The sequence below is a fragment of the Meleagris gallopavo genome, chromosome 3 (genome assembly GCF_905368555.1).
Source record: "Meleagris gallopavo chromosome 3, MGAL_WU_HG_1.1, whole genome shotgun sequence".
In the NCBI taxonomy this organism is placed as follows: Eukaryota; Metazoa; Chordata; class Aves; order Galliformes; family Phasianidae; genus Meleagris; species Meleagris gallopavo.
Genome location: NC_139406.1, coordinates 47,619,106 through 47,641,332, shown reverse-complemented (window position 1 = coordinate 47,641,332; position 22,227 = coordinate 47,619,106). Strand labels below are relative to the sequence as shown.

Genomic DNA, 22,227 nt, shown 5'->3' with positions numbered 1-22,227 from the left:
TCTGTGCTGGTTATGCATGCATTCCCATTCTCCTATTCTGTTACACTTCCTTTTCCTTCCAGTAGCATCTCTCCTCTCTTAGACTACTGGACTGCTTTTCCTGCAGTGCTGTTTCTTACTCTGTCAATAATGGGTTGTCAAAGAGACAAAAAAGATGGACAATGTGCAATAGTCCAACAATGGGAAAGGCCAGTTATATTCAATGGGTGGTAGGTTATAACAGGAAACGGAACAATACACAAGATAGGAAATGGTAATGCTGTGGCAGTTTTCCATATATAAACAGCAAAATAATTTTGGATTCAAATTATTTGACCATGGGTGATCAAATATTTTGCCTATATATATTTTTTTCAACATCATTTAAACTCCTTCAGACATAAATTACTCAGCTAGAGTAATTTAGACTTGTGTGAAATGAAAAAGCTTAAGGTTACTGACTTGTAATCTTGGCTCTAATTCAGACTTAGTCTATTTGGAACATTTAATTTTTACTTGTGATTAGAGTTTTAGGCCTGGCTGGTTCCATCAGGTTGGCAGTATGCATGTTCTTTTCCTTTGACTGGGAAAAACCTCCTAAACTTGATGCTATTTATTCCTGGAGAAAATAAAATACTCCAGGATTAAAAAATAAGCAAATAGGATGTATTCTGGCGAAATAACAACTGGCTTAAAGTAAAATAGTAACTTGTTTTTCAGTTAGGGTGGACCTTTTTGGGAATAGTCCAACATATATTTTTTAGCCATTTCCTCCTTCGCTGGGATTGGTTTCTTGAGGTTCCACACCTTCACTAACTTATTTTAGAAACTAAATCAAAAGCAGATCCAGGCAGTCACTCAGAATAAAATATGCTAAGTCAGAACCTCCTTTCATAACATCCCCATTCTAGGTATGTAACAAAGGCAGAGGAAAAATTAGTAAGGAAAATTCAAGCTACATTTACATTTCCAAAGTTTAGGGTTATATAATGTAAAACACCAGAACTGTGTACCAATGTGCATTAACTTAAAGAGAAATAAAGTATTGCAAATAGGAATTCATCACAATCCATTACGAGCTTCACTGGAGAACCTACATACCTTGTAGGATAGTGAAGTTCTTGATGAGCTGACCGTGTTTGGAATCTACCAGCTTCATTTCTTCCATGATTACTGACAAATTGGCAACTTCAACGTCTAACCTTGACCTCATCAAATCCTGTTGCATCTTGAGTGATGCAGAGTCTAAACGAATATTGGCTAGTGTGCTGTTCATAAAAATCAGCTCATCTGAATGTTTACTTAAGGTGTCTGTACAAGTTGTCCTGACCTCATTGAGATTGCTAGTCAGTGTCCGTAGATGATGAGCAGTGTAGCTGATGTTGCTAATTATATTGACTATATCAGTCTCAAAGACCTGGAACCTCTCTTCTAATTGGCTGAATTTGGCAGAAGTTCTGTTTTCATATTCTTTATGCTGTTCCTGGAGATCCTTCAGATTTTGTTCATTGGCTTGGGCAATTGTGGTAATATTCTCCATTTGCCCACTGAAGGAACTGAGCTGATTGTTCATGTCTTCAAGTGTATCATTATTAGCTTTTGCTAATGCTGAGTTATTGGCAGCCAAAGTCTGTAAATTTTGTACTTTTTCCTTAAGCCAGTCAGTGTCCTTCCGGGCTTGAAGGACAACCTGCTGCAGGTTTTGAAAGTCATTCTTGATTCTTAGAATAGCCAAACTTGTATCTTCCATAGACTTCTGCAGGACACTGATAAGATTTCTTTGCTGTATTTGTGTCAAGTTTAAGTTGTTAAGGTTCATGATGACCACATTATGAGAATGCACTTGGTTTTGCAAATTTGATTGGATGTTACTTGTGTCTTGTTGAAGATTGTTTATATAGCCAGTATATGCCTGAAGAGTCTTATTGACACTGATGATCATGAAAGAGTTACTATCTAAGGCACTTCTCATTTGGCTCTGTCTATCATCTAGTACATTTCCAGATTCTTGGAGCTTCTCCAGTGTATCTTTGTTTCTGGTAGTTTTCTCTGTAATGTCATGAAGCTGCTGACGAAGAGCCAGAATGTCAGATCTGAAGCTAGACAGTTCAGTGTTAGTATTCAGGGCTTTCTGTCCAGTTTGGTCATCTGTTGTACAGACAAAAATATTAATGAAAGAGTTTAACATGAGGTTTTTTAAAACAGACTATAAAAAATTACAGTATATTTTAGGTACGGTATGGCTGTCAAAATGTTTTGTCAATAGGATTTCTTCAAAATCTTTTCCAGACAAGAGAAATTACTGAGCAAAATTTTGTCTCTAGACAGAGTAGAAATACAAAAGATGAAGACTTTATATTTTGCTGAGGGGAAAAAATGGTATTTCTGTTGTCACAACTATGAAAACCTGCCATTAGAAACTATGATGAATACACACTGCCAAGTATGCTTCTATTTTGAATGAAAACTGGATGGTAAAAAGTATTCAAAATACTGAAGAGGTAACAGAAAATTTATGCTTTGAAGCTACAGCTGGCTTTTGCTGAAAGTTCAGAAATAGATTCTAACAGTTCATATTTTCTCCCTCCTGCTTCTGGCAGGTGGAATATCTTCACTGTGACTTAGTACAAATGGTTCTGTATTTTTAAATCTTGGTTTTAGTTTTAAAATGGTTATAATACCAATTTTAAAACGATTTAGGTAAAGACAAAAGCTTTGCCATCAGGTTATTGTAGACATGACAGGATACATTTCCTTTTTTCTCTTGAATGTACCACTGTTGCTTCTAATGACATTTTTTTTGCTTTTATTGTTTCCTCATGTTCTGACTTTCAGGAAAGCAAAATCATAACCATTAAGGAACATCTCAGCTTTTGCTTGCACTGCTCTACAGTATACTCCTGGACCTTGCTTGAGTGTAATTAAGCTTTTGAGGCTGCACAGTTCATCATCCAGGACAAATAAACTAAAGAAATAAGCAGTCAACACCCACTTTGAGGGAATATTCCCTTTCTTGACCTCAATCACTTCCTTCTGCTATACACAGTCCATATATTTTTGTCCCATCGAAGTATAACTATGTTTGTGAATAATGCAGCCTGAAGTCCACCACTTCAGATGACTCCAAGAGGGGGTGGGATGGTTTTCATAAGCTACAGTGAATATGGCTCTGTAAGGAGCTTTCTTCTGATGTGTTTGAATGAGTTGCAATGGTGAACAGCAAGGGTGACTTGCAAGAGAAAACTTCAGCCAGAAGTGTTTATGGAACATAAACTCACACACTGCCCTGTAACATTTTAATTTCCTCCATGGAAGATCCACTTAAATGGGGACTGATGGTCCGAGCACTCATTGGCCATCCAATAGTATGTAAACATATGTGGGCATGAACTAAATCAAAGGTACTCCAAGCGGTGATCAATTTAATCAGCAGAGTAACATGAAAGATTGCATGTGCTTTCAGGTGTAGCATTTATGCCTACATATGTATCAGCAAAAATACATGCCACTGAATTATTCCACGTTGTTGAAATAAATGCAGTGTGCAAATACTTCAGAATACAGCTTGGTTTTTAGCAGAAAAAGCTGTGAACATCAAGCTGCAAGGTAGCCACTTTCCCAAGCAACACAAATCTCAATATATTGTTTATGAAGTGAAACAAAATGTATTTCAAGAAGCACATGCATGTATGCACAGATTTATACTTAAATAAGAAGTATTTACATAAGCTATAAATCTGTGTATCTATAAACTGATAATAAACAGCTTCACTACCTTTCCAGATAAAGAAGAAAGGTAGAAATGTAAACTGAGTGAGTTGGGAATCCCTACCTATGATTTTTTTTCCATTTTCTTGATAATTAAGAACTGTGACAACACTTGGGAGACCTGAACTCATAATAACTTTATGTTTTGTATTCTCTGAGATGATTAAGACACATTTTATGGAAGTTCTCAATTTGCCTCAGACATGAGAGTCCTGAACTGCTGATTATTTTTGCATCCTTTATAATGGCCATCGGTTTTGAACTTTAAGTGTTACAATGGCATCAAGATGGTTAGGTGACAGATATTTACTTTATGTAGAATCTCTACCTTTGTGGAAGAGCTTCTGCTATATTTTACATCTCTAACTCAGAGAAAGACTCCTGAGGACAACTTTTAAGTTCTTATTTAGGTACATATACATTCAGAGTGACTTCAGTAGGAAGTGTAAATATTAAAGTATGCTTAAAATGCTGTCCCAGGGAGACAGCCTTAACAAGTGTTTTCCCAAGTACTTGAGAAACTGAAACAGAAGTGCTGTATCTTGACATAGCCGACAGTTTTCAGACAAATTTCTGGCCTCTATCTTCCAGGAGAACACTGAAAAGTCATGATAAAAAGGGGCTTTGGTTGCATGTAGTTTACCTAATTTCTTCAGATCACTCTCCACCTCTGTGAGCTTTTCTGTATATCTTCTATGGGATGTTTCCAGGCCACCTGTCACATTGTTCATTTTTTCTACAACTAGGGAAAAGAAAACAGCATGTTATGGAAAGAAGAAAAAGTCAAATTATGAAGTTCAGTAAACTATAAAACAAACCAAATGAACACTACTAGCATCAAACTTGAAAAAAGCATTAAAACTGCCTTGCTTGCCACTACACTCAGCTGTTGTACTGTGAAACAACGGCAGGATGAACTCCCATCTGCTGGTGGTACCCAGCACACATCCAGTTCTTCATTCTGCCAACAGTCCCCACACATTTCTTTACTCAGAAGCAAACTTCCTTATGAATAAAGAAATCCCTCTTTGTAAGTTTTCTTTATGAACCAAGTCCTTGTCTTTTCACAGTACGTCCATGCTACAAGCGCAGTGCTTTGTGGTATACTGGTTGCTAAAAGCTCATACAGCTCATACATGTGAGAGAAGCCTTCCCTTTATTTCACCATGATCCACTGAGCCCTTACTCCTTGAAGAGGCCTTTTTTTTTTTTTCTTTTATTTTTTTCCCCTGAACCTTTTAATCATTAAAAAAAAGTCTCCTGGCTAGCAAGCTCTGATCTGACATAACAGTTTGAAGACGCATCTATTAAGCACTTCCAAAATCAACATTTTTGAAATCAACATTTAAATGTGTTAATAACAGCACAGATCACTCAAAATGTTCTCAAAATTGTTCTGACTTGTTAAGATTGAAATGGTGGCCAGTCAGCAAGTGCAGCTTTAAGGCTTCCTTTGATGTGTTTTTTATTTGGTAATGTCTGAGTTGTTTTCTTGTCACTGAGACAATTTGATGCTTTGATTGAGTTGACATGGAAATGGAAAAAGCAACAAATAAAGAGCCTGGAGAGGCTTCTAGTGACAGAAGTCTGTACTTGATGAAGCAATCAGGGAAATGTTTGCAAGGCTGAGGAGCTGTCTTCAGCTTCCATGGCAAATCTACTTGAACATGTTTGGCATTCAAACAGCAACCATGGGCAGAAATTTTATTCTCATCACCAGACTATTTGGCCCTTAGGTTACACTGGGAGCAGAACAGATCTGCATGAACCCTTGGAGAGGCTGCATGAGGCATTGTGCCAGTCCCCTATTCAGATAGGAGAAATAATGTGTTTCCCATGCCTTTAGGAAACCTAACTCTCTAGGTCTGTGCTGGGTTGAAGATACTAACCAATTCTTTCTGTCTGTGAGATAATCTGCAGCCACAAAGTATTTCATAGAAGTCATTGCTATGTAAAGAATTGTTTTTCACTAGGAGTGGAAATTTAAGGAATATTTTGCTATTTTGAGCAACCACAACCAGACCTTTGAAGTGCAGACCACCAAGTGCTCCTTCTTCATTTTGCCATTTTTTCTGTTCATGGGTACCACAGATACACAGAAGTTTTAACGCTTTCCAAAAAATCAACAGACAAGCAGCAGACCAAGATCATCTCTGATGTAACTAAACTGAGGAGAGTGGAATTGCAGCAGAGGAAAAATCTCAAGATTTTCAAAATGACTGGACATCCCTTGATGAATAACCTTCCGACTCCCTTCTAACTGCTAACAGTGCAATAAAAAAGAGGCTTTACTGTGAGTGTAAAGATAGAGTCAGAGTGCAGATTTCAGTATTTGGGATGATGGCAGCTGGCCTGCTAAAAGCCATGCTACAATGATGACCCTGGCAACAAAATTGGATTTCTTTTTCAGGGGGACTATTACTCAGTACTGCTTGCTTTAGAAAGGATTTTCTCCCTAAGTATAACACTAATATTTCACTGGTTCTTCTGCCTATGAAAGGTACCTGGTGTACGCCATTTTTCTCAAATGAAGCCAAGCTGATCCTCTGTTAGTTCTCACTGATTGTCTTCCAGGCTGGAGCCCAGCCCAACCCAGGTCCTTCTGTAACTTCTCCTACTCCACTGATGGATGTATGCATCACACACAGCGAGCATGGGGACCCTACTTGCTATTTCTTTCTGGCCAGCACTAGGCAGATCCTTGTTCTTTCCATGATGTTTTGCTTTGTTTATGGATAGTCACCACGAAGGACGCAGCTCACTCTGTGTTCTTAGAAAAGACCTAGCAAAAGTATTTGGATTTAAAAAGCAGGCTCACTCCAAGTGCTTTTGCTGAACCTTTGCCTAGCAATGTCACATTGTTTATGTTAACTCAGATTCTGCATTATATTCACCTGCTTGCTCCAGTTATGCAGTACACTTGGAGTTGAAAAATGAATATATATTAACAATAGTGAAAGGAAAATATACTTTATTCCTTTGCAGTTTGATTAACAGTCGGTATTTCAGATCTAAAGTTTGTAAACCTCAGACTTTTTGCTGCTCTGTAGCAGCAAGAATATTGACTGAATGAAATCTAACACTGGAAACTAATATCACAGTATTCCCCTGAAGAGTTTAAAGTAAATGAAAATAGTAGAATACTATCAATATGAGGTAGCCTGTACTGGCAGCTGGTGAGATTGGATGGAATTGCATATATAACAGCATATTTTGTTACCAAACTGAAAAAAAAAAAAAAAAAAAAAAAGACTGAAGGTGGCTTGTAGCTATGAATATTCTTTGCGTAGAACACCCCAAACATTCATTGAAGCAGCAATTTAATGAGATGTCTTAGTGGTATTATTGACAACTGGCTGTAGTATGTAGGGAAGACCATGCCTACTCCGTGTCTGAAAGATGGCAAATCACAGAATCGTAGGAGTTCGAAGGGACCACTGGACATCATCCAGTCCAGCCCACAGCTAAAGCAGGTTCCCTGTGGTGGGTTGCACAGGAAAACATCCAGGCAAGGTTTGAATATCTCCAGAGAAGGAGACTCCACAACCTCTATAGACAGTCTGTTCCAGTGCTCTGTCACCCACAAAGTAAATGTTCAGATGGAATTTCCTGTGCTCCAATTCATTCCCATTGCCCCTTGTTCTGTTGCTGGATACCACTGAAAATAGCCTGGCCCCATCTCTGTGACTCCCACTCATTAGATATTTATAAGCAGTGATAAGATCCTCCCTCTGTCGTCTTCTCCCCAGGCTGAACAGCCCCAGGTCTCTCAGCCTTTGTAGCCCTCTGCTGGACTCTCTCCAACAGTTCCCTGTCTTTCTTGAACTGAGGAGCCCAGAACTGGACACAATACTCCAGATGTGCCCTCAGCAGGGCAGAGCAGAGGAGGAGGATCATTTCTCTTGACCTGTTGGCCACAATCTTGTTAATGATTCCATTGGCCTTCTTGGTCACAAGAGCACACTGCTGGCTCATGGTCAACCTTTTGCCCACCAGCACACCCAAGTCCTCCTCTGCAGAGCTCCTTCTAGTCAGCCCCCAACCTGTTCTGATGCATGTGGTTATTCCTCCCCAGATATAGGACTCTGCACTTGCCCTTGATGAACCTCATCAGGTTCTTCTCCGCCCAACTCTCTAGTCTCTCCAGGTCTTCCTGAATGGCAGCACAGCCTTCTGGTGTGGCAGCCACTCTTCCTGGCTTCATATCATCACCAAACCTGCTGAGTGTGCTCACTTCTAAGAAGTCTTCAAGTCCCCAGCAGCTTGTCTCCTACAGAAAGTAGCAGCATTTAGTTCTGTGGCATAGCCCTGGACCAGGAGGGGCTGATGTGATACTTAGCAAGAAGATGCTGGTTTAGGGAGGCTAGAAAGAGGATGCTGCATTCAAATATACAAGGTAGTGGTTTTGTCTATAAGATACTAAACTGTTGATGACTTACTCAGATTAACTGATGTCAAGTGCAGAATTACTTTTATCTGGCATACCGTTTCCTTGATTTTTGTTCTGCTTCCCCTCACAGGGTGTCAACACAGCAGTGCGAAGTGTGGATAAAGGCAGAAATGCCAAGGCTAAAAAAGCAGACTGACCCTGATGTTCCTTACGAAGGTTGTTCTGCTGCTTCCAACAGTCTGCTGCTCTCAAAAAATGCAAAGTTTGTCTGTGCCCTGAGCTTCCTTTTGGACATGTTCATCTTAACTCTCAATTTGATATCTCTACATTGTGATCTTAAATTTCTGACAAGGTCACTGTGAAAAATGTATTAAAGGTCCTGCAAAAGAAGACAAATGTTCAAGTAATTGTTGACCAGAACAGTGAAGAGTGTCTGTACCTGACCTACTCTCTGTTTCAGCCTCAGTCAAGTAGCAGGGAGAAAATATACCCTTTCACCAGGGTGTTGATCTTGAGTAACCGCAGGGAAAAGCTGGGAGACAGGAAGAACAAGCAGGTGAAAGTCACGGTGGTCATTAGTCAAGAATATATAAAACAAGGACTGATCAGCAACTGATAACTATCAGGAATTCAAACTGAGAGCTTCCCTTAATGGAGAGAGTTGCAGAACGATCATTCATCTTATATAGACTAATTTAGTACTGCCCAGTGCCAGAAGTTCTATAGCTTTGTATTTTTGCATTTTATTTAAGAAAGCGTATTTTAAAATCACAGCTTGCTTTATTCATGTTTTTAAACAGTTATTTCATATTTCTTCCAAAAGTGAACTAGTAGTAAACTCAGCCTGTTATTCCTCCACGACCTCAATATTTAATTCATGTTTTGGTTTCAGGTTTCTCCAACCTACTTTGTAATTTTTACCACCAATTTAGAGGTTTGTTCTGTATTGACTTTGCCTCCCATTGAGTTATTTTTTTGCCTGCCATATTTAATTCACTGATTAGTAGTTTTAATGTTTTAAATCACAAAGGATATCTAAATACTATGTAGGAAATGAAAGTTTTAAAAGTAGTTTTGGGCTTTATAAACATAAGCGTGGGAGGCAAATTTAATGGAAACTTAGCGAAGAGACTGAAAGAATCCCTGATGCCAGCAGAATTCCTTCTTTCAGTGTAATACTGCAATAAAAAAAAAACGAGCCAAACTCTGATGCAGAGGGGAGAGTTCAAGAGCTTTATAAAATTTTATTTTAAATTTTGTTTTTCCTTTAAGGCCTAATTCCTTCCCCACTAAGAAAAAATATTGCAGTAATTCCTTTGAATGTGTACCATCAACTGGGGCTTTGTTCAATTGCAAATTTTCCCTGCAAGTTAGCTCTTTAGGCACTGTGGAGACAAAGCTCTTAAACTGCAGGGTACAAAGGGTGAAATTAATACTTGGCATATGGCTACTTACTTCTTGGAGTTACTGAGAAGATACCTTGGACCAAAAAGGACTTTTCTCCAAAGTTTTTCTCTTGGAATTCAGGTGGAGCCATCAGAGCCATCACCAAGATGTCTTAAAGTCAGTGAAGATGTGCATTTTTTCCCCATTTCTGTGGGCAAGGAAATTCTTTTGTCCTTACCCTGGAGAAATATGGATGTGACAGAAAGGCTAGTTCCAGCTCAGGCAGCAGTGACTAGTCAGTGCAAGAAGCAGGTTTAGAACTGACTGTAGCAAAGAAGGGGCCTCAAGATGGGAGTGAAGCTTGGGGAAGAGACTGTGCTGGAGGCTCGTAGAGAATGAAGCTGGAAAACTGTGGACTGAAATGAGGAAGAGAAACTCCCCAAAAGATATTTTGGACAGTTTCCTTATTGCTATTGCTTCCTGCACATACACAAGCAAATGTTTGCCAAAGCAAGATACAGAGCAGTGGTCCCTCCAAACTGACATGCTCTTCTGGATGCCAAGTGAGGTCTGATTCTCCTGGTAAGCCCCAGAACTGACAACCATGTAATAAAAAGCTCTTGAAGAAAATTCTACCAAATCCCAGGCATTTAGTGTCTGGGTTACAGACCGGAAAGATCACATCTTTACTCACCAGAAGCAGACATCTGCAAATTTATACCCGCAAAAGGCCCAAGTTTGTCCTCCCCTAATCAGTATAACCAATCAATCTTTTCTTAACAGATCAAAAATCCTTCAAAGTTTTTTTTTCTCAGTATCTTACTTTCAGAAACCATTTACACGTTCTTCAGGAGAACATCTGCTTAAGTATGTATGTACTGCTTTTTTTTCCCCACATTTGCTTTTAATTTACCACATTCTGTCTGCTTTATAGTGAAAAAAGAATACCTCTATTCAGATAGAATACTCTTGCCATTCTCTTTTCTCCCTTCTTAAATTTTCCATCTAAAGCAAGCAGTTTTAGTTTTCTTCCGACTTAAAACTCTAGTGAATCCTCTCAAGTAAGTATTTATCCCTTTCTATTTCTAAATTTCCTTTTTTTTCAGTGGCAAAGGACCAGAGGTGATGTCAGTTCTGCTACTAGCACAGCTGTTGGTGGCATAGGATGCACTGCATGCTAATCACGTGAAGATTTACTCAGCTTCTTGGAGGGTTTATGAAGCTACAACTGAAAGCTGTGCTCAAATAGATTGTTTGAACCTTGACTGTTTTTCTCCACAGGATGCTGCAGTGTTCTACTTTAATGCTCAGAATAATGTTATTCATTTTCATTATCTTACTAGAACCTCACATCCCACTTATTTAATGCATAGCTGTGAATGCACAAGACATTCATATCGACTCAATCATAACAATATCTAAATGGCTACACTTAATTAGTATCCATTAGGTAGAGAAATTTTAAGCTGTGCTTTCTAATATACCCTCATGTGGATTTGCAAAAATGAAATTTCCTACATTACTGGGTTGCCCAACTGCCAGAATCTTTGAAAGCTTCTAAGCATCTCTGTTCATCAAAGTAATTGTAGATAACTCAATAAATTGGCACCTCCTAATTTAATCTTTCTTCCACGTATTTCAAAGTAATATTGATTCCACATTTTTTTTCCTGTGATAAATATTATAATTATCTTAGTAAGACTATTCCTGTCTCTCCCATCAAGAAAGACATTTATTTTGGAAGGGTGCTGATATACAAAAGGGCTCAGTGAAATCAAGGCTTAACATACTGCAGAGCTTTGAGTCTTCCAGTTAGTACCCTTTCATAGTGGAAGAAAAATCAGTTTGTTTTAACTTTTTCCTCTTTTACAATTTCTAATCTAATTTCAAAACATCATAATTGCTTGAAAGTGAAACCCTAAGACTGAGGTCTTGTTGCTATATGTGTACCAAAAACAACACTGACAAAAGTATTCATATTCAAGATGAAAACACGATAAACTGTCTATGTAATACACAGAAACCTCCTTGGATGCTTGACTGAAAGAGAAATGTTGCACTTGATGCATACTTACCTTTGTATCCCAGAATGGCTACGGTAATTATTAACAGGGCACACAGAATGTATAATAAGATGATGGAAAACTTCAGTGCCCAGTTATTTTTACACTTGGTACATTGAGTCCCCTCCTGAATACCTGCAAAAGAAAAGATGAAGAATTTTAAAACAACAGCAAAAGACACATTGCTATTTTCATCTCCATATTTAATTTCTTCCATGTTCTAACAAACAAAATATTTATGTAATCAGATGAGAAATGGCTGCCTCTCTGCCTATTCTGCCAGGATAGCCTCCATTGTGGAAGTTCCATTGTGGTTAAAGCTTATTGATACAGCCACTTTGGGGTTTTAGGCTGTGGAAGAGAAGGAGGTTCTGCTTCACTGGAAAAACTGAGGCTTTCCTGGGGAGACAGGACCATTTTCTGACTCTGCTACCAAGCCTGTGGTGAGCTTTGGAAGTCAAATATTTATCACTATATGCTCTGTCAGGATGCAGCCACAGCAGTTCTTTCTCAGCGTACAGAGACAACAGTACATACTCTGGTAGAAAGAAAATACAGAAATAAAATAACATTGTGAAAGCATGGTAAAGCATGTGAAAGTGCTTGCATCTGCCTTGCAAGCACTACCGCAAATGCATACTGTGTGAAGACTTCCTTTCCACAATGAGAGATTTTTTTAATTTTTCATTTGGAGTGCACCATTTTCAAAGAGAACAAGGACTGCAGTGCTAGTAAAGCTAGTGGCAGATATATACCAGCAGAAAAATGCTGCTGAATTTTCCCTTGTAGACATGTTTAAGATAAAGGGCCTCAAAAACAGAAAACAAACCCTTGTTATTTTAAATTCAAGCTTTTTTTTTTTTTTTTTTTTTTTTTCAGAATGTTTTAATATCTTTGAGTCTCTCATGAAACCAATACTCTTCTTTGTTTGCTGTGCTCCTCAGGAACAGCTTGAAGGTTTTAGGAGCATTGACTAAGATATGAAGAAATTCAGGAGAAACTGATCATGTAAAAATATGCGAACTGGGCCACTGCACTGAACTGAATGAACTGGATTTATCCCTCCTTCCGATGTGCATTAGTAGGTCAGGATAAATGCAGCTTTCAGTGTCTGACAAAATATGCATTTCTTTGATATTTTACTGTATTTGTGCACTATTAGGGGAGTCCCACAGGAAAGCTTTAAGCTCTAATAAATTCTATGTACCAGATTACTTAACTAATCAAGACTTGTTCTGTAGCTTTTTATGAGCAACTTATATTTCCCCTGAGGCCTAGCCCACAGCTGATTTTACTTTTCCCAACTCATGACCTTCTGTAGAGTTGTTTTTCGCTTTTATTTTATAAGAGAAAAACACAGGCCTCTTCCCCTGGGGTCACCAAGGCCTGGTGACCGATGCAGCGTGTTAAGTCAACTGTATTTCTCTCTCCAAGAACTGCAGTCCAGTGACTTCCTCAGGCCCATTGTACGAGAAGGAGGGATTACCAAACTGGAGCAACTCAGGAAGAGGATTTATACTTAAGTTTACAGCTAGCACATATACTAGCCATGCACAAGACTGAAATGTGTATCTCATAGGTCAGCAGGTCAACCTTCTTTCCACATTATCTCATGTTTCCCAGACTTTTCAGCTAGGATGCCACATTCTATTGTTACATGATGCATATAATGCCATAGATTTGGGATACCTTATGTTTAGGTATGAGATCAGTTGGGAATAACCAGTTCTTTTTTTCAGGAACAGCAGAGGAAAATGATTTGCAAATGTGAGCCCTGGAAGTGAAAGGACAGGAGCTGGTACAGAGTTGGGCATCTGAAGAGCCCGTTTATTGGCGCTTGGACTTGGAAGACTGGTAACACCTGCACCACAAAAGAAAAAAAGTGAAGACTCCAAAATCTGATTGCCGCATTTGGTTATAGACCTTGGTGTGAGGGTTGGTTTTCTTTTTCTGCTTGATAGCTGCAAGGGGTTTACAAGGGGAAGTTCTGCTTGCTGAAAAAACTGAAGGAAGAAAGAGCAATTTTCTAAAGTTTTGCAGTATTTACTTGGAGACTTAAATTATTTCACAGTGGAAGCTCATGGTGTCTCGAGCACCATTTTGCTGCTGTTAGCTAGTATTAATGGGCTCACTGAGGGCTCTGTACTGTGCGTTTAACATAAGATTCCTCCTCAGAAGCATTTAAAACTTAGATTCCAGAACTCTAAGACTCTGAACATCTTACATGTCAAAAAAACACTGGAAATCTGGGGACATTCACCTTCTACTCTGTACAGACAACAGAAATCTTGCTCCCTACTATTTTAATGTTAAAGGAAGCAGGATCAAATCCATAACTGGGAAGACTGACAGACTGCAGAGGTACAAAGCCTAGAGAAAGGTAAGAAATATAAACAAAACATTTGACAGCGACTGCACATAGAAAAGTATCACTTGATTGCAGTCTCATATTAAGATTACTCATTTTACAAGATGAGCTGCTTTCTGTCACTGTATTCCAACTTCCTGGGTAGTGTAAAGAGCTGAAATGCTGCTGATGTCATTGGATGTACTGCAGTCCAGCATCATGTATCACATATGCTCCAGTACATCACAAAGATCTTGTTTCATTTGTCTTAGTCCTCTCTACCGTTGGTTCAATAAAACAGCACTTTGGCTTTAAGAACTTTTACTTTCAGCATATTTCAAACAGACATCAGAACACCCGAACAAAAGCCAGAGCTTTCCGTCCCTCAACAATCCAGCACTGCTGGTATCAGTAACATAAACACGGCGTACTAACATGATCACACAGATGAGAGCGAGTCCATTAACTAATCTGGGCTGGAGCTGTGCATGCCTGCCAGTGATTCCCCCCACAGCCTCATCGAGCATGCCCCAGGTCCAGGGTGCAGTGAAAAACCAGAGAGATCTAACAGACTCCGCTGTTCTTCTTTCACTAGAGATGGGCACAGTAAAGTCTTTCAGAATCATTAAATGTGCTCTTTATTGCAAATACATAGCCCTTAACTCTGCTAGTACCGGCTGGATTCCCAGCCTACTGAGCATATAAAAATTATTCAAGATAGAGGTACTTTGAAAGAAAGGTGGAAGACCATTTTGATGTCTTTTTGTGCAGTCCTACAATAGTGGCAATGAGCAAAGGTAAAAGCCAGGAATACAGCCCTCTCCGTATAGTGATGAATTATTATGCAATCAGGGCTCCAAGCAAAGAATCTGGCTTCAACTTTCCCTGTCCTTCTTCCCTGCTCCCTGTTTTAGGACCAGTCCCAAGGACTGTTTTGATGGAGGAGAAACATTTAGTCCATGCTCTAAGGACACTCCTTTTTATTGAAAGATTGGTCTGAAAAACATGACAGCCAAAGTAGTAGACAAGAAAAGATGGGAGATGATTGCAAATGCTCACTGTGATTACACAAAACCCATTAGGTTGGCACAAGATTATACAGGTTTATCACAAAAGCTAAAAGTCAGGTCTAGAAGGAATCCATGCCTGGCCTTTACTTCAACAAAACTTCTACTTCCAAGAATTGATCACACTTTTACTCACATGATTGCTTGCTTTCCTGACACACACAGTTTACATCTCATCCAGAAAGCCATATAGTGAAATGTACAGAGAAAGACCCTACACGTCCATTCCATTGCTAGAACATATGTAAAACCTGCAAAGCTGGGTTCTTGGCTCCAGTCTGTTCTTGGCTTGTTGTTGTTGCTCCTAGTGCAGCATACTCCTCTCTGTGTCCTGTACACATGGTTTTAATGCTGGTCTGCTCCCAGACATTTGTCACTAACTTCAAAAACCAGGGAGCCAAGGTCACTTCCGCATGATGTGCATTTCTCACCGTGGATTTGATCAACGTTTAATAAATATCAGATGGGACATGATATGCCTCATTTTGCTGGACACATGCTTTTTTCCATTCCCTTTCCCAACTTATTTTAATAAGAGCTCTGGTTTTTCTATCTCCCTGTTGGGAAGACATCTGGCCAAACAGACAGCGACCCAGTACAAAGAGATCCTGCTGGCTTACTTACTTTGGGGACTCCCTTCTCTGCAAACCAAGATGGTCACAAAAAAATATGCAAGTGAGACATCCCCCTGTTACCAGGCTTTGTAGTATTTGTTTTTATAGCATCGCATTCCAGCGGCTGAAAACTTTGTTCTCATGCAGGGGGTAGACATCTGCAGATGCCTTTTGTGCTCCAGATAAGCAGAGGTTTTACTGGGGGAGGGGTTGCTTTTTTTTTTTGTGTGTGTGTGTGTTCTCTACTTTTTAATAGGAAACCAAGAATCTTTGCTCTTTGACACAGAGCAGCTACCTTACAAAATGATTAACTTCTCAACTGTATTGCATGTCAGGAGCATGTCTTTTAACACTTGAGGATGATATGCACACATACTTTCTTGCTGAATAATTCTTTTAGAAGTATTTTCCTTGTGTCCTTTTCCTGGCTCTTGCTGCAGGATCTTAGGTGGCCCCACCATATTTCTGCTAGCATATCAATTTTGACCAAGATGCAAGGTTCCCTTTGTAACCCCGATAAAAATTGTGCTGATAAGACAACTGAAGAAGTGGAGTGCAGGAAACAAAAATATGCACATTAGTTAGGAGGAATTCTTCCCGGTGCGATTCAATGTGAAGAAATTACATCCCTTCCAGTTTGGAAGGAAGACGACAAGCCTGGTTTGCATCCTTCAAGTGATAAATTTTTCCAGGATAATGTTTTTGAAACTGATGAGTAGCAGATCTAATAGCTATATTTAAGGGGCCTGAATAAACTATTGAGATCATACAACATGTAGGTAGGAATCAAATGCTGAGAAGTATTTAACCACAAAGTGGGTGCCAAGATCACCAGCAAAAGGAGGCAATCCCATGAGGAACCTATATGTAGATAAAGCCCATTAAAAAAAAAAGCAAACATCTGTAAGCACTGAAATGTACACATCCAAGTGCAAAATGTATGTATGTATATGTATGAGTATATATATATACACATATATAATTAGCATTATTAGGTATTAGGAAAGTAAACCTATCTTACAGGATGATGAGGATTTTCAAATTCTGGCATATATGAGTGAACATGTACACATACATACATATGCTCATGTAAAAATGTATATGTGTGTATATGTTTTTTAGAAAGAGGCACTTGTACCAACACAAAAATCAGAATACTGTATTAGCACAGTGAAATCAAAACAGACACATAGTTGCAAAAAATACACCTCATACAGCTCTGTGATTACTGGATTTATCCAGCCACAAAACTCAGACTGAAGCTTTTCTATTTTTTTTCCAAGTGGTTTTGCAGGTTATTAACCTACCCCTCACGGAAACAATTCCTGTGATCCTCCATGAATGGTTTAGCTGCAGTCAGCAAAACTGATGACTTGATGGCTCCGTATGACCTCAGAAAGCAATCATTCCTTATAATGGTTATAAATGGCAAAAACTCAGAGTGGTTCATGCTCAGCCTTGTCTGGGACCATGGGTACTAGCCTTTCTTCTGCATCCACACACTTGGCATTGGCAAAGGTCCCGCTAGGTCAAGGGATGCAATGCCAGCTTTTGGGTGGGTGGATGGGAGCAGCCAGCTTAACTCCATGCTCAGATTTTTACTCTGCCATTGCTAAGAATACTCAACACCAACATGCTGTCATTTGTTCTGGAGTTCACTAGTTCTGCTCCCATTTTTTTTTAAATGCAAGCTTTGTTTATTTTTGAAAGGTTTCTTCTTATTTACAAGGAGAGAATCAAAGCAACTAAACCTGAAATCTAAGGAGTGGTTTATGTACTTACCTTGCTTGTGCCAGCTTTCCTGCACCAGGTGGAAAATCATGAAACATGGCAGCAAGGCACTCGATATTTCATGTAAACACCACAAGACACAGTGCCTCTTTCTTCATAAATTAATAAATAAACAGACCAACCCAAAACCACTCTGTCTTCACAGGTTTTTGCAGGGTCCTGCACAACCTGATCGCCCCATCACACAGTTGACAACTTGTCTGAATGACCTCTGGAGATGAAAAAAGCACAGCCCAAAGCCCACTCTCTGTGTGGGAACTTATGCATCGAAAGAGCTGCACACTGGGGGATTTTCTTTTTCACCCAGATGCTCCTTTCTTGCAGCTATATAGTGATGAGTGATGTTCAGCTTGCCTTTTAGGAGAACAGCGTATTCTTAGACTCTTAAAAAGAAAGTCTTTCTCTAAGGCTGAAGTCAGAATAAAATAGAAGAATCCATCATTGACAGGGTTTTCATAATCCTGCCCCTTAAAAGCCATCGTCACTTTTGGGAGGGTGCTGCTTGGGCTGGGGCCAGCAGGGCTCACCACGTCCCTTGTCCCTTGAAGCTGGAGGCAGACACGAGGAGGCATTTTGTCCAAAATATCCAGCGTATTTCACTGTAAATGGGGGGATTTCTTCCCTTGGGTACCTCAGAAAAACCTCACAAATGATAATATGCAGATTGCAGCCTGAAATTCTTCAGACAGGAGAGGAAAAGTTTCCTCTATGAGACTAAGTCTGTTAGTGGCAGCGTCTGCTTCCTGTAAATCCATAATTCCACATCTGACATAATGAAGAGTCTCAGAGGGCCAACGCTATTATCTCTGGAAAGCTTTCAGCCTAAGAAATACTATATTCTACGTAATGTACACAAAGCCTTTCATTACAGGAGGGAAGAACTCTCATTTTCAGCTCGACCATCATCTCTCACTTATTTATATAACCCAGCCAGCATTTTCTCTCTGGCTTTGTTCTTCTTCACAACAGACCAGAGATTCACAATGAATTGTCAAAAATCCTAATTATACACTTCAACAACCATCACCATTTAATTACATACTATTACCAAACAATGTCCTACTGTGATTAAACATCAAATATCTTAATTGAAAGGATACAAAAAGCCCAGCCACAACAGAAGATGAGCAAAGACTGCTGAGTATCTGAACTGTATGTTACGAAAATACTATGAGCAGAACTGAAGAACTAGCATGGTTGCATTTAACAAAAATCACAGATTTGCAGTAGTTAAGGTCCAGCCATAGCAAAGTTGTATAAGGATATCACACTACCAGAGGATCCAACATCCCATAGGCTATTAAAGACATGTCTAGAGCTTAACTCAAACCAGAACAAAAAACCAGTAAGTGCTGCTGCTTTCAAAATACCGTCTGGAACTAGAGAGATGTGTCTGCTCTCAGTTAATGAAACTCAAGAAGGGGATCACTCAGTGTATGTCTCTGGAACTAAACCCCAAAATCCAATTAAGCAGTTCAGAAGATGACAGAAAAACTAGACCAGTTAAAAGAAGATAAAAATCATGTATGAATTAAAGACCTGTTCATTGACAGGCAAAACAGTCACAATACATCACAGAAAAAAACCTTTCTCCAATCATAGCCCAAGCAGGACAATTTTAGATTAACTCGCAAGATGTACAGCCAGATCTATAGGGAGATCAAAGCCAGATCTTTAGTTTGTGCAACAGCGTCTGAAGAAAATCTGAGGATATTTCGTTCAATGGGTTAATTAAAACTAGACTGAACAAAGCCATAGCAAAGTCACAGAAGGGATCTGTCCTTGAGACCTCAGGCATTTAGCGAGATGATAAAGTAATGCCACTTCTGCCTACATCTGGTCCCTCTGTTCCTAAGTAAGCAAGCTGCTTTGTAAAATGTAGCTCCTAATTAAGATGGTATTATTTGATGATTAATGCACATATTCAGCTTTAATTCAATTTACATTAGGCTGGAAGGAGGAAAAAGGTAACAGACTATGTATAAATTTTCCCTAATATTCTCTATTTTTATAATGCAGTATTTAGGCGTTAGTGACTCTAGTGATGATTAACTGGTAGGTAAAAAAAATAACAACTGTGTGATTTGAGGCTGTTAAGATGCAGTTCTTTAAGAGGGCAACATGGTCTCAGCTGAAGCTGCAAATATGGTTTGTCCCGATGCTGTCAGCTCTGACACCTGTACTGCAGAAGGACTCGCTGGGGAAATGGTGAGGTCAGCCAGGGCACAGGTGTGAAACCCATTCTCTTTACAGGGAGCTTCCACCACTGGTTTTATTAACTTCTTCTGCAACTTTTAACATCATTTTGAGGACAATGCTAAAATGTGATAGGTTGGATCACTTTTTTACAGACCAAAGAAGAGCTTCGCTGATGCTGCCATATACAGTACTCCAGCTTTCTGCAAAAATTAAGCTTGCTATGTGCCGGCACAAGTCAAATGGGAATACACATCTGTTCTATGGAAGTGTCTGAGTGTGCACACTTGCACATGTGCATTTCTAATGCCATTGTAGCAGGTTGTTCACTTAAGTGCATTATAAAATTCCACGTCTCCGTAAAGTGTGCCTTCAAATCCTTGCAAGAAATATGAATCCAAACCAATTTTCACTGGGTTGGAGGAAGCCCACTGAATGTCCTTCTCATTCATCATGTTTTTTTTTTTCTCATCTCCACTACCTACTGGAACAGAACAAAATAAAGTTTCAAACAGTATTTGATGTCAAAAAAGTATTTCTCTTTTTCCATTATGGAAAAATACAGAGTGCTACTTTCGATGAGGTTTTCAGGATGGAAAAATAATTACCTGTGTGCTATGAACAAATATTTCCAACTTAATGTGGGAAAGCAAAAGTTTGAGAAAGTTATAAAGACTGTGATTAGTTATCATTAAAATTCAAAAACATCTGTATCTATGGGCCTGTTACACATACCAGCTGGAATGTTGTGGCGAACAACTGACATTAAGAGAGCTTAAGAAAGTTAATAAAGATTTGATGCCTCAAGTCGAGATTCAGACCTTGATCCACCCTTTGTTGGACCTAGCAGTAGGCTTCTTCTGCTTTCACTAGGAAGCATCCTCTAATACAAGAACTGCCTCTTTCCAGCTGAAAATTCTGTTTGAGGAAATTTAGAAGACTTATTTTCAGATGAAAAAAGGTGAAGGTGTTTCTATCACTGCTGGATTTTTGTATTTGGAATTTGATCAAGTGATTGGATTGGGCCTTGATGAAGAGCACTCATGGAGGAAAGTGGGTGCAAGGCAGAGCACATCTAGAGAGGCATAGACATATGGAGGCATGCTCCTCTTGTTTATTTAATTACAGCAGTGAAAGTAAATTGTCACTTGTGACTGACCTGTTCCATGATAACACCAAGTCTGCCTGGCTGAGGTACCATCATTGAATGCAGAAGAAAGGATGTTCGCAGGCACTGCGTTGAACACAGTTTGCAGACACAACTTCACTGACTGTAAATTCACTCTTCATCTCTTGAGGCTACGTGTTCAACTACAGGAGAGAAATTACGTCTAGGTACAAACAGTGCTCCTCTGGAATGGTGCCACATGGAGAATCAAGAACACCGCATTAAATCACCTCTAAAGGCAAGGGGCTGACAGGGGTAGGATTTATTTTTCACCTCATTGCTCTTATAAAGCCACTATAGGTATAGCTTTTTCTTCAGAAATATTGCAGGCTTGACAGCAGAGACAATAAATCCTGTTTCCATTTCTAACCTAATCAACCTCCTGCAAACAATCTCGATCTCCGCTTCCTTTTCCTGAATGTTATCTTTTCAGGAGAGGTTTCCTCCTCTGTTAAGCTAGATTTCTAGACTAAAATGAAGGACCGTGACCCACTGCAGTTACCACCTTTCAGTGTTGTCATTCTGTTCTTTTCTTCCTTTCTCCTGTCTTCTCTACGTCCTGCAGTTTCTCCACCTCCTGAGTTCTTTTCCTGTCCTGACTCAGACACATCTCATCAGCATCCAATTTCCTGGATAAAAAGCAGACTACAAGTGCGTACCTCAAGTAATCAGAACATTTTCACATAGTTGTGCCAATGTGCTGTGCAATGTAAGGAGGAACAGCCTTGATAAATGGAGTATTTCCACCTAATACCATGGCAGTTGCCATGACTTTTCCCTGCTTAGTGTTCAGCTGTATCTAGAGAAGAAAATTTATTCCATAAATTACTACAACTTTCTGCACAGAGATAGAATTGTGGCCAATAAATGCAATTCCTGTTTTCCCTCCTAATAAATAAGCAAATATATACTTGACAATCATTGTTCACAATCACTGGAAACAGATGAATTAAATCCACTCATGGCAAGTGAGGAGAAGCTGTGCTGAATGGCATCCAGAGCACTGTAGTCACAGATAAGATAAGCAGCTGGCCAGGAGAACAAGTGACATACTACCTACTTATGCAGTACCCATCTACTGCCTTCCTACTGTAAGTGCAATTGTCAGGCTAAATAGATGATAATTACTGAAAATACAGAAATATGAAAGTTGATGAATCCATTAAAAGCTTCATAACAGCCTGCCTTCTAACAACCACCCAATTTCTTAGACAACCCCTAACAAACCACTAGTTCTGTTCCTACAGTAACAATAATAGCAATAATACTAATAATCCTGAAACATATGCCCTTTGCTGAACTTGCATAGAAAGAAATCTACAATCCTTTGATGACTACTTCATGAAATCACAGAAAACCAAGTATTTACAAACTGTTTTTAATGGAGCCAAGGAATTTAAGGGTCTCTGGCTCCAGAACAGCACACAGGGGAGGGGTCTGCTTTGAGGTCATGGACCC

At 39.3% G+C, this 22,227-nt stretch overlaps 1 protein-coding gene across 2 annotated transcripts in view; it reads right to left on the bottom strand.

The window, feature by feature from the left end:
* Positions 1-22,227, bottom strand: part of COLEC12 (collectin subfamily member 12) — a 91,239-nt gene that overhangs the window by 6,346 nt on the left and 62,666 nt on the right. Inside the window, exons 1-5 of one of the 2 annotated variants that reach the window (XM_085220850.1) lie at positions 11,599-11,722; positions 9,593-9,762; positions 8,577-8,669; positions 4,391-4,489; positions 1,081-2,127 (exon numbers count right to left, since the gene is read on the bottom strand). In XM_085220850.1, coding sequence (XP_085076976.1) covers positions 1,081-2,127; positions 4,391-4,478 — 1,135 coding nt within the window. In that variant the 5' untranslated portion in view covers positions 4,479-4,489; positions 8,577-8,669; positions 9,593-9,762; positions 11,599-11,722. Of the gene's footprint in view, positions 1-1,080; positions 2,128-4,390; positions 4,490-8,576; positions 8,670-9,592; positions 9,763-11,598; positions 11,723-22,227 lie in introns of those variants that run through there. The other variant, XM_085220849.1, reaches the window with a different exon arrangement.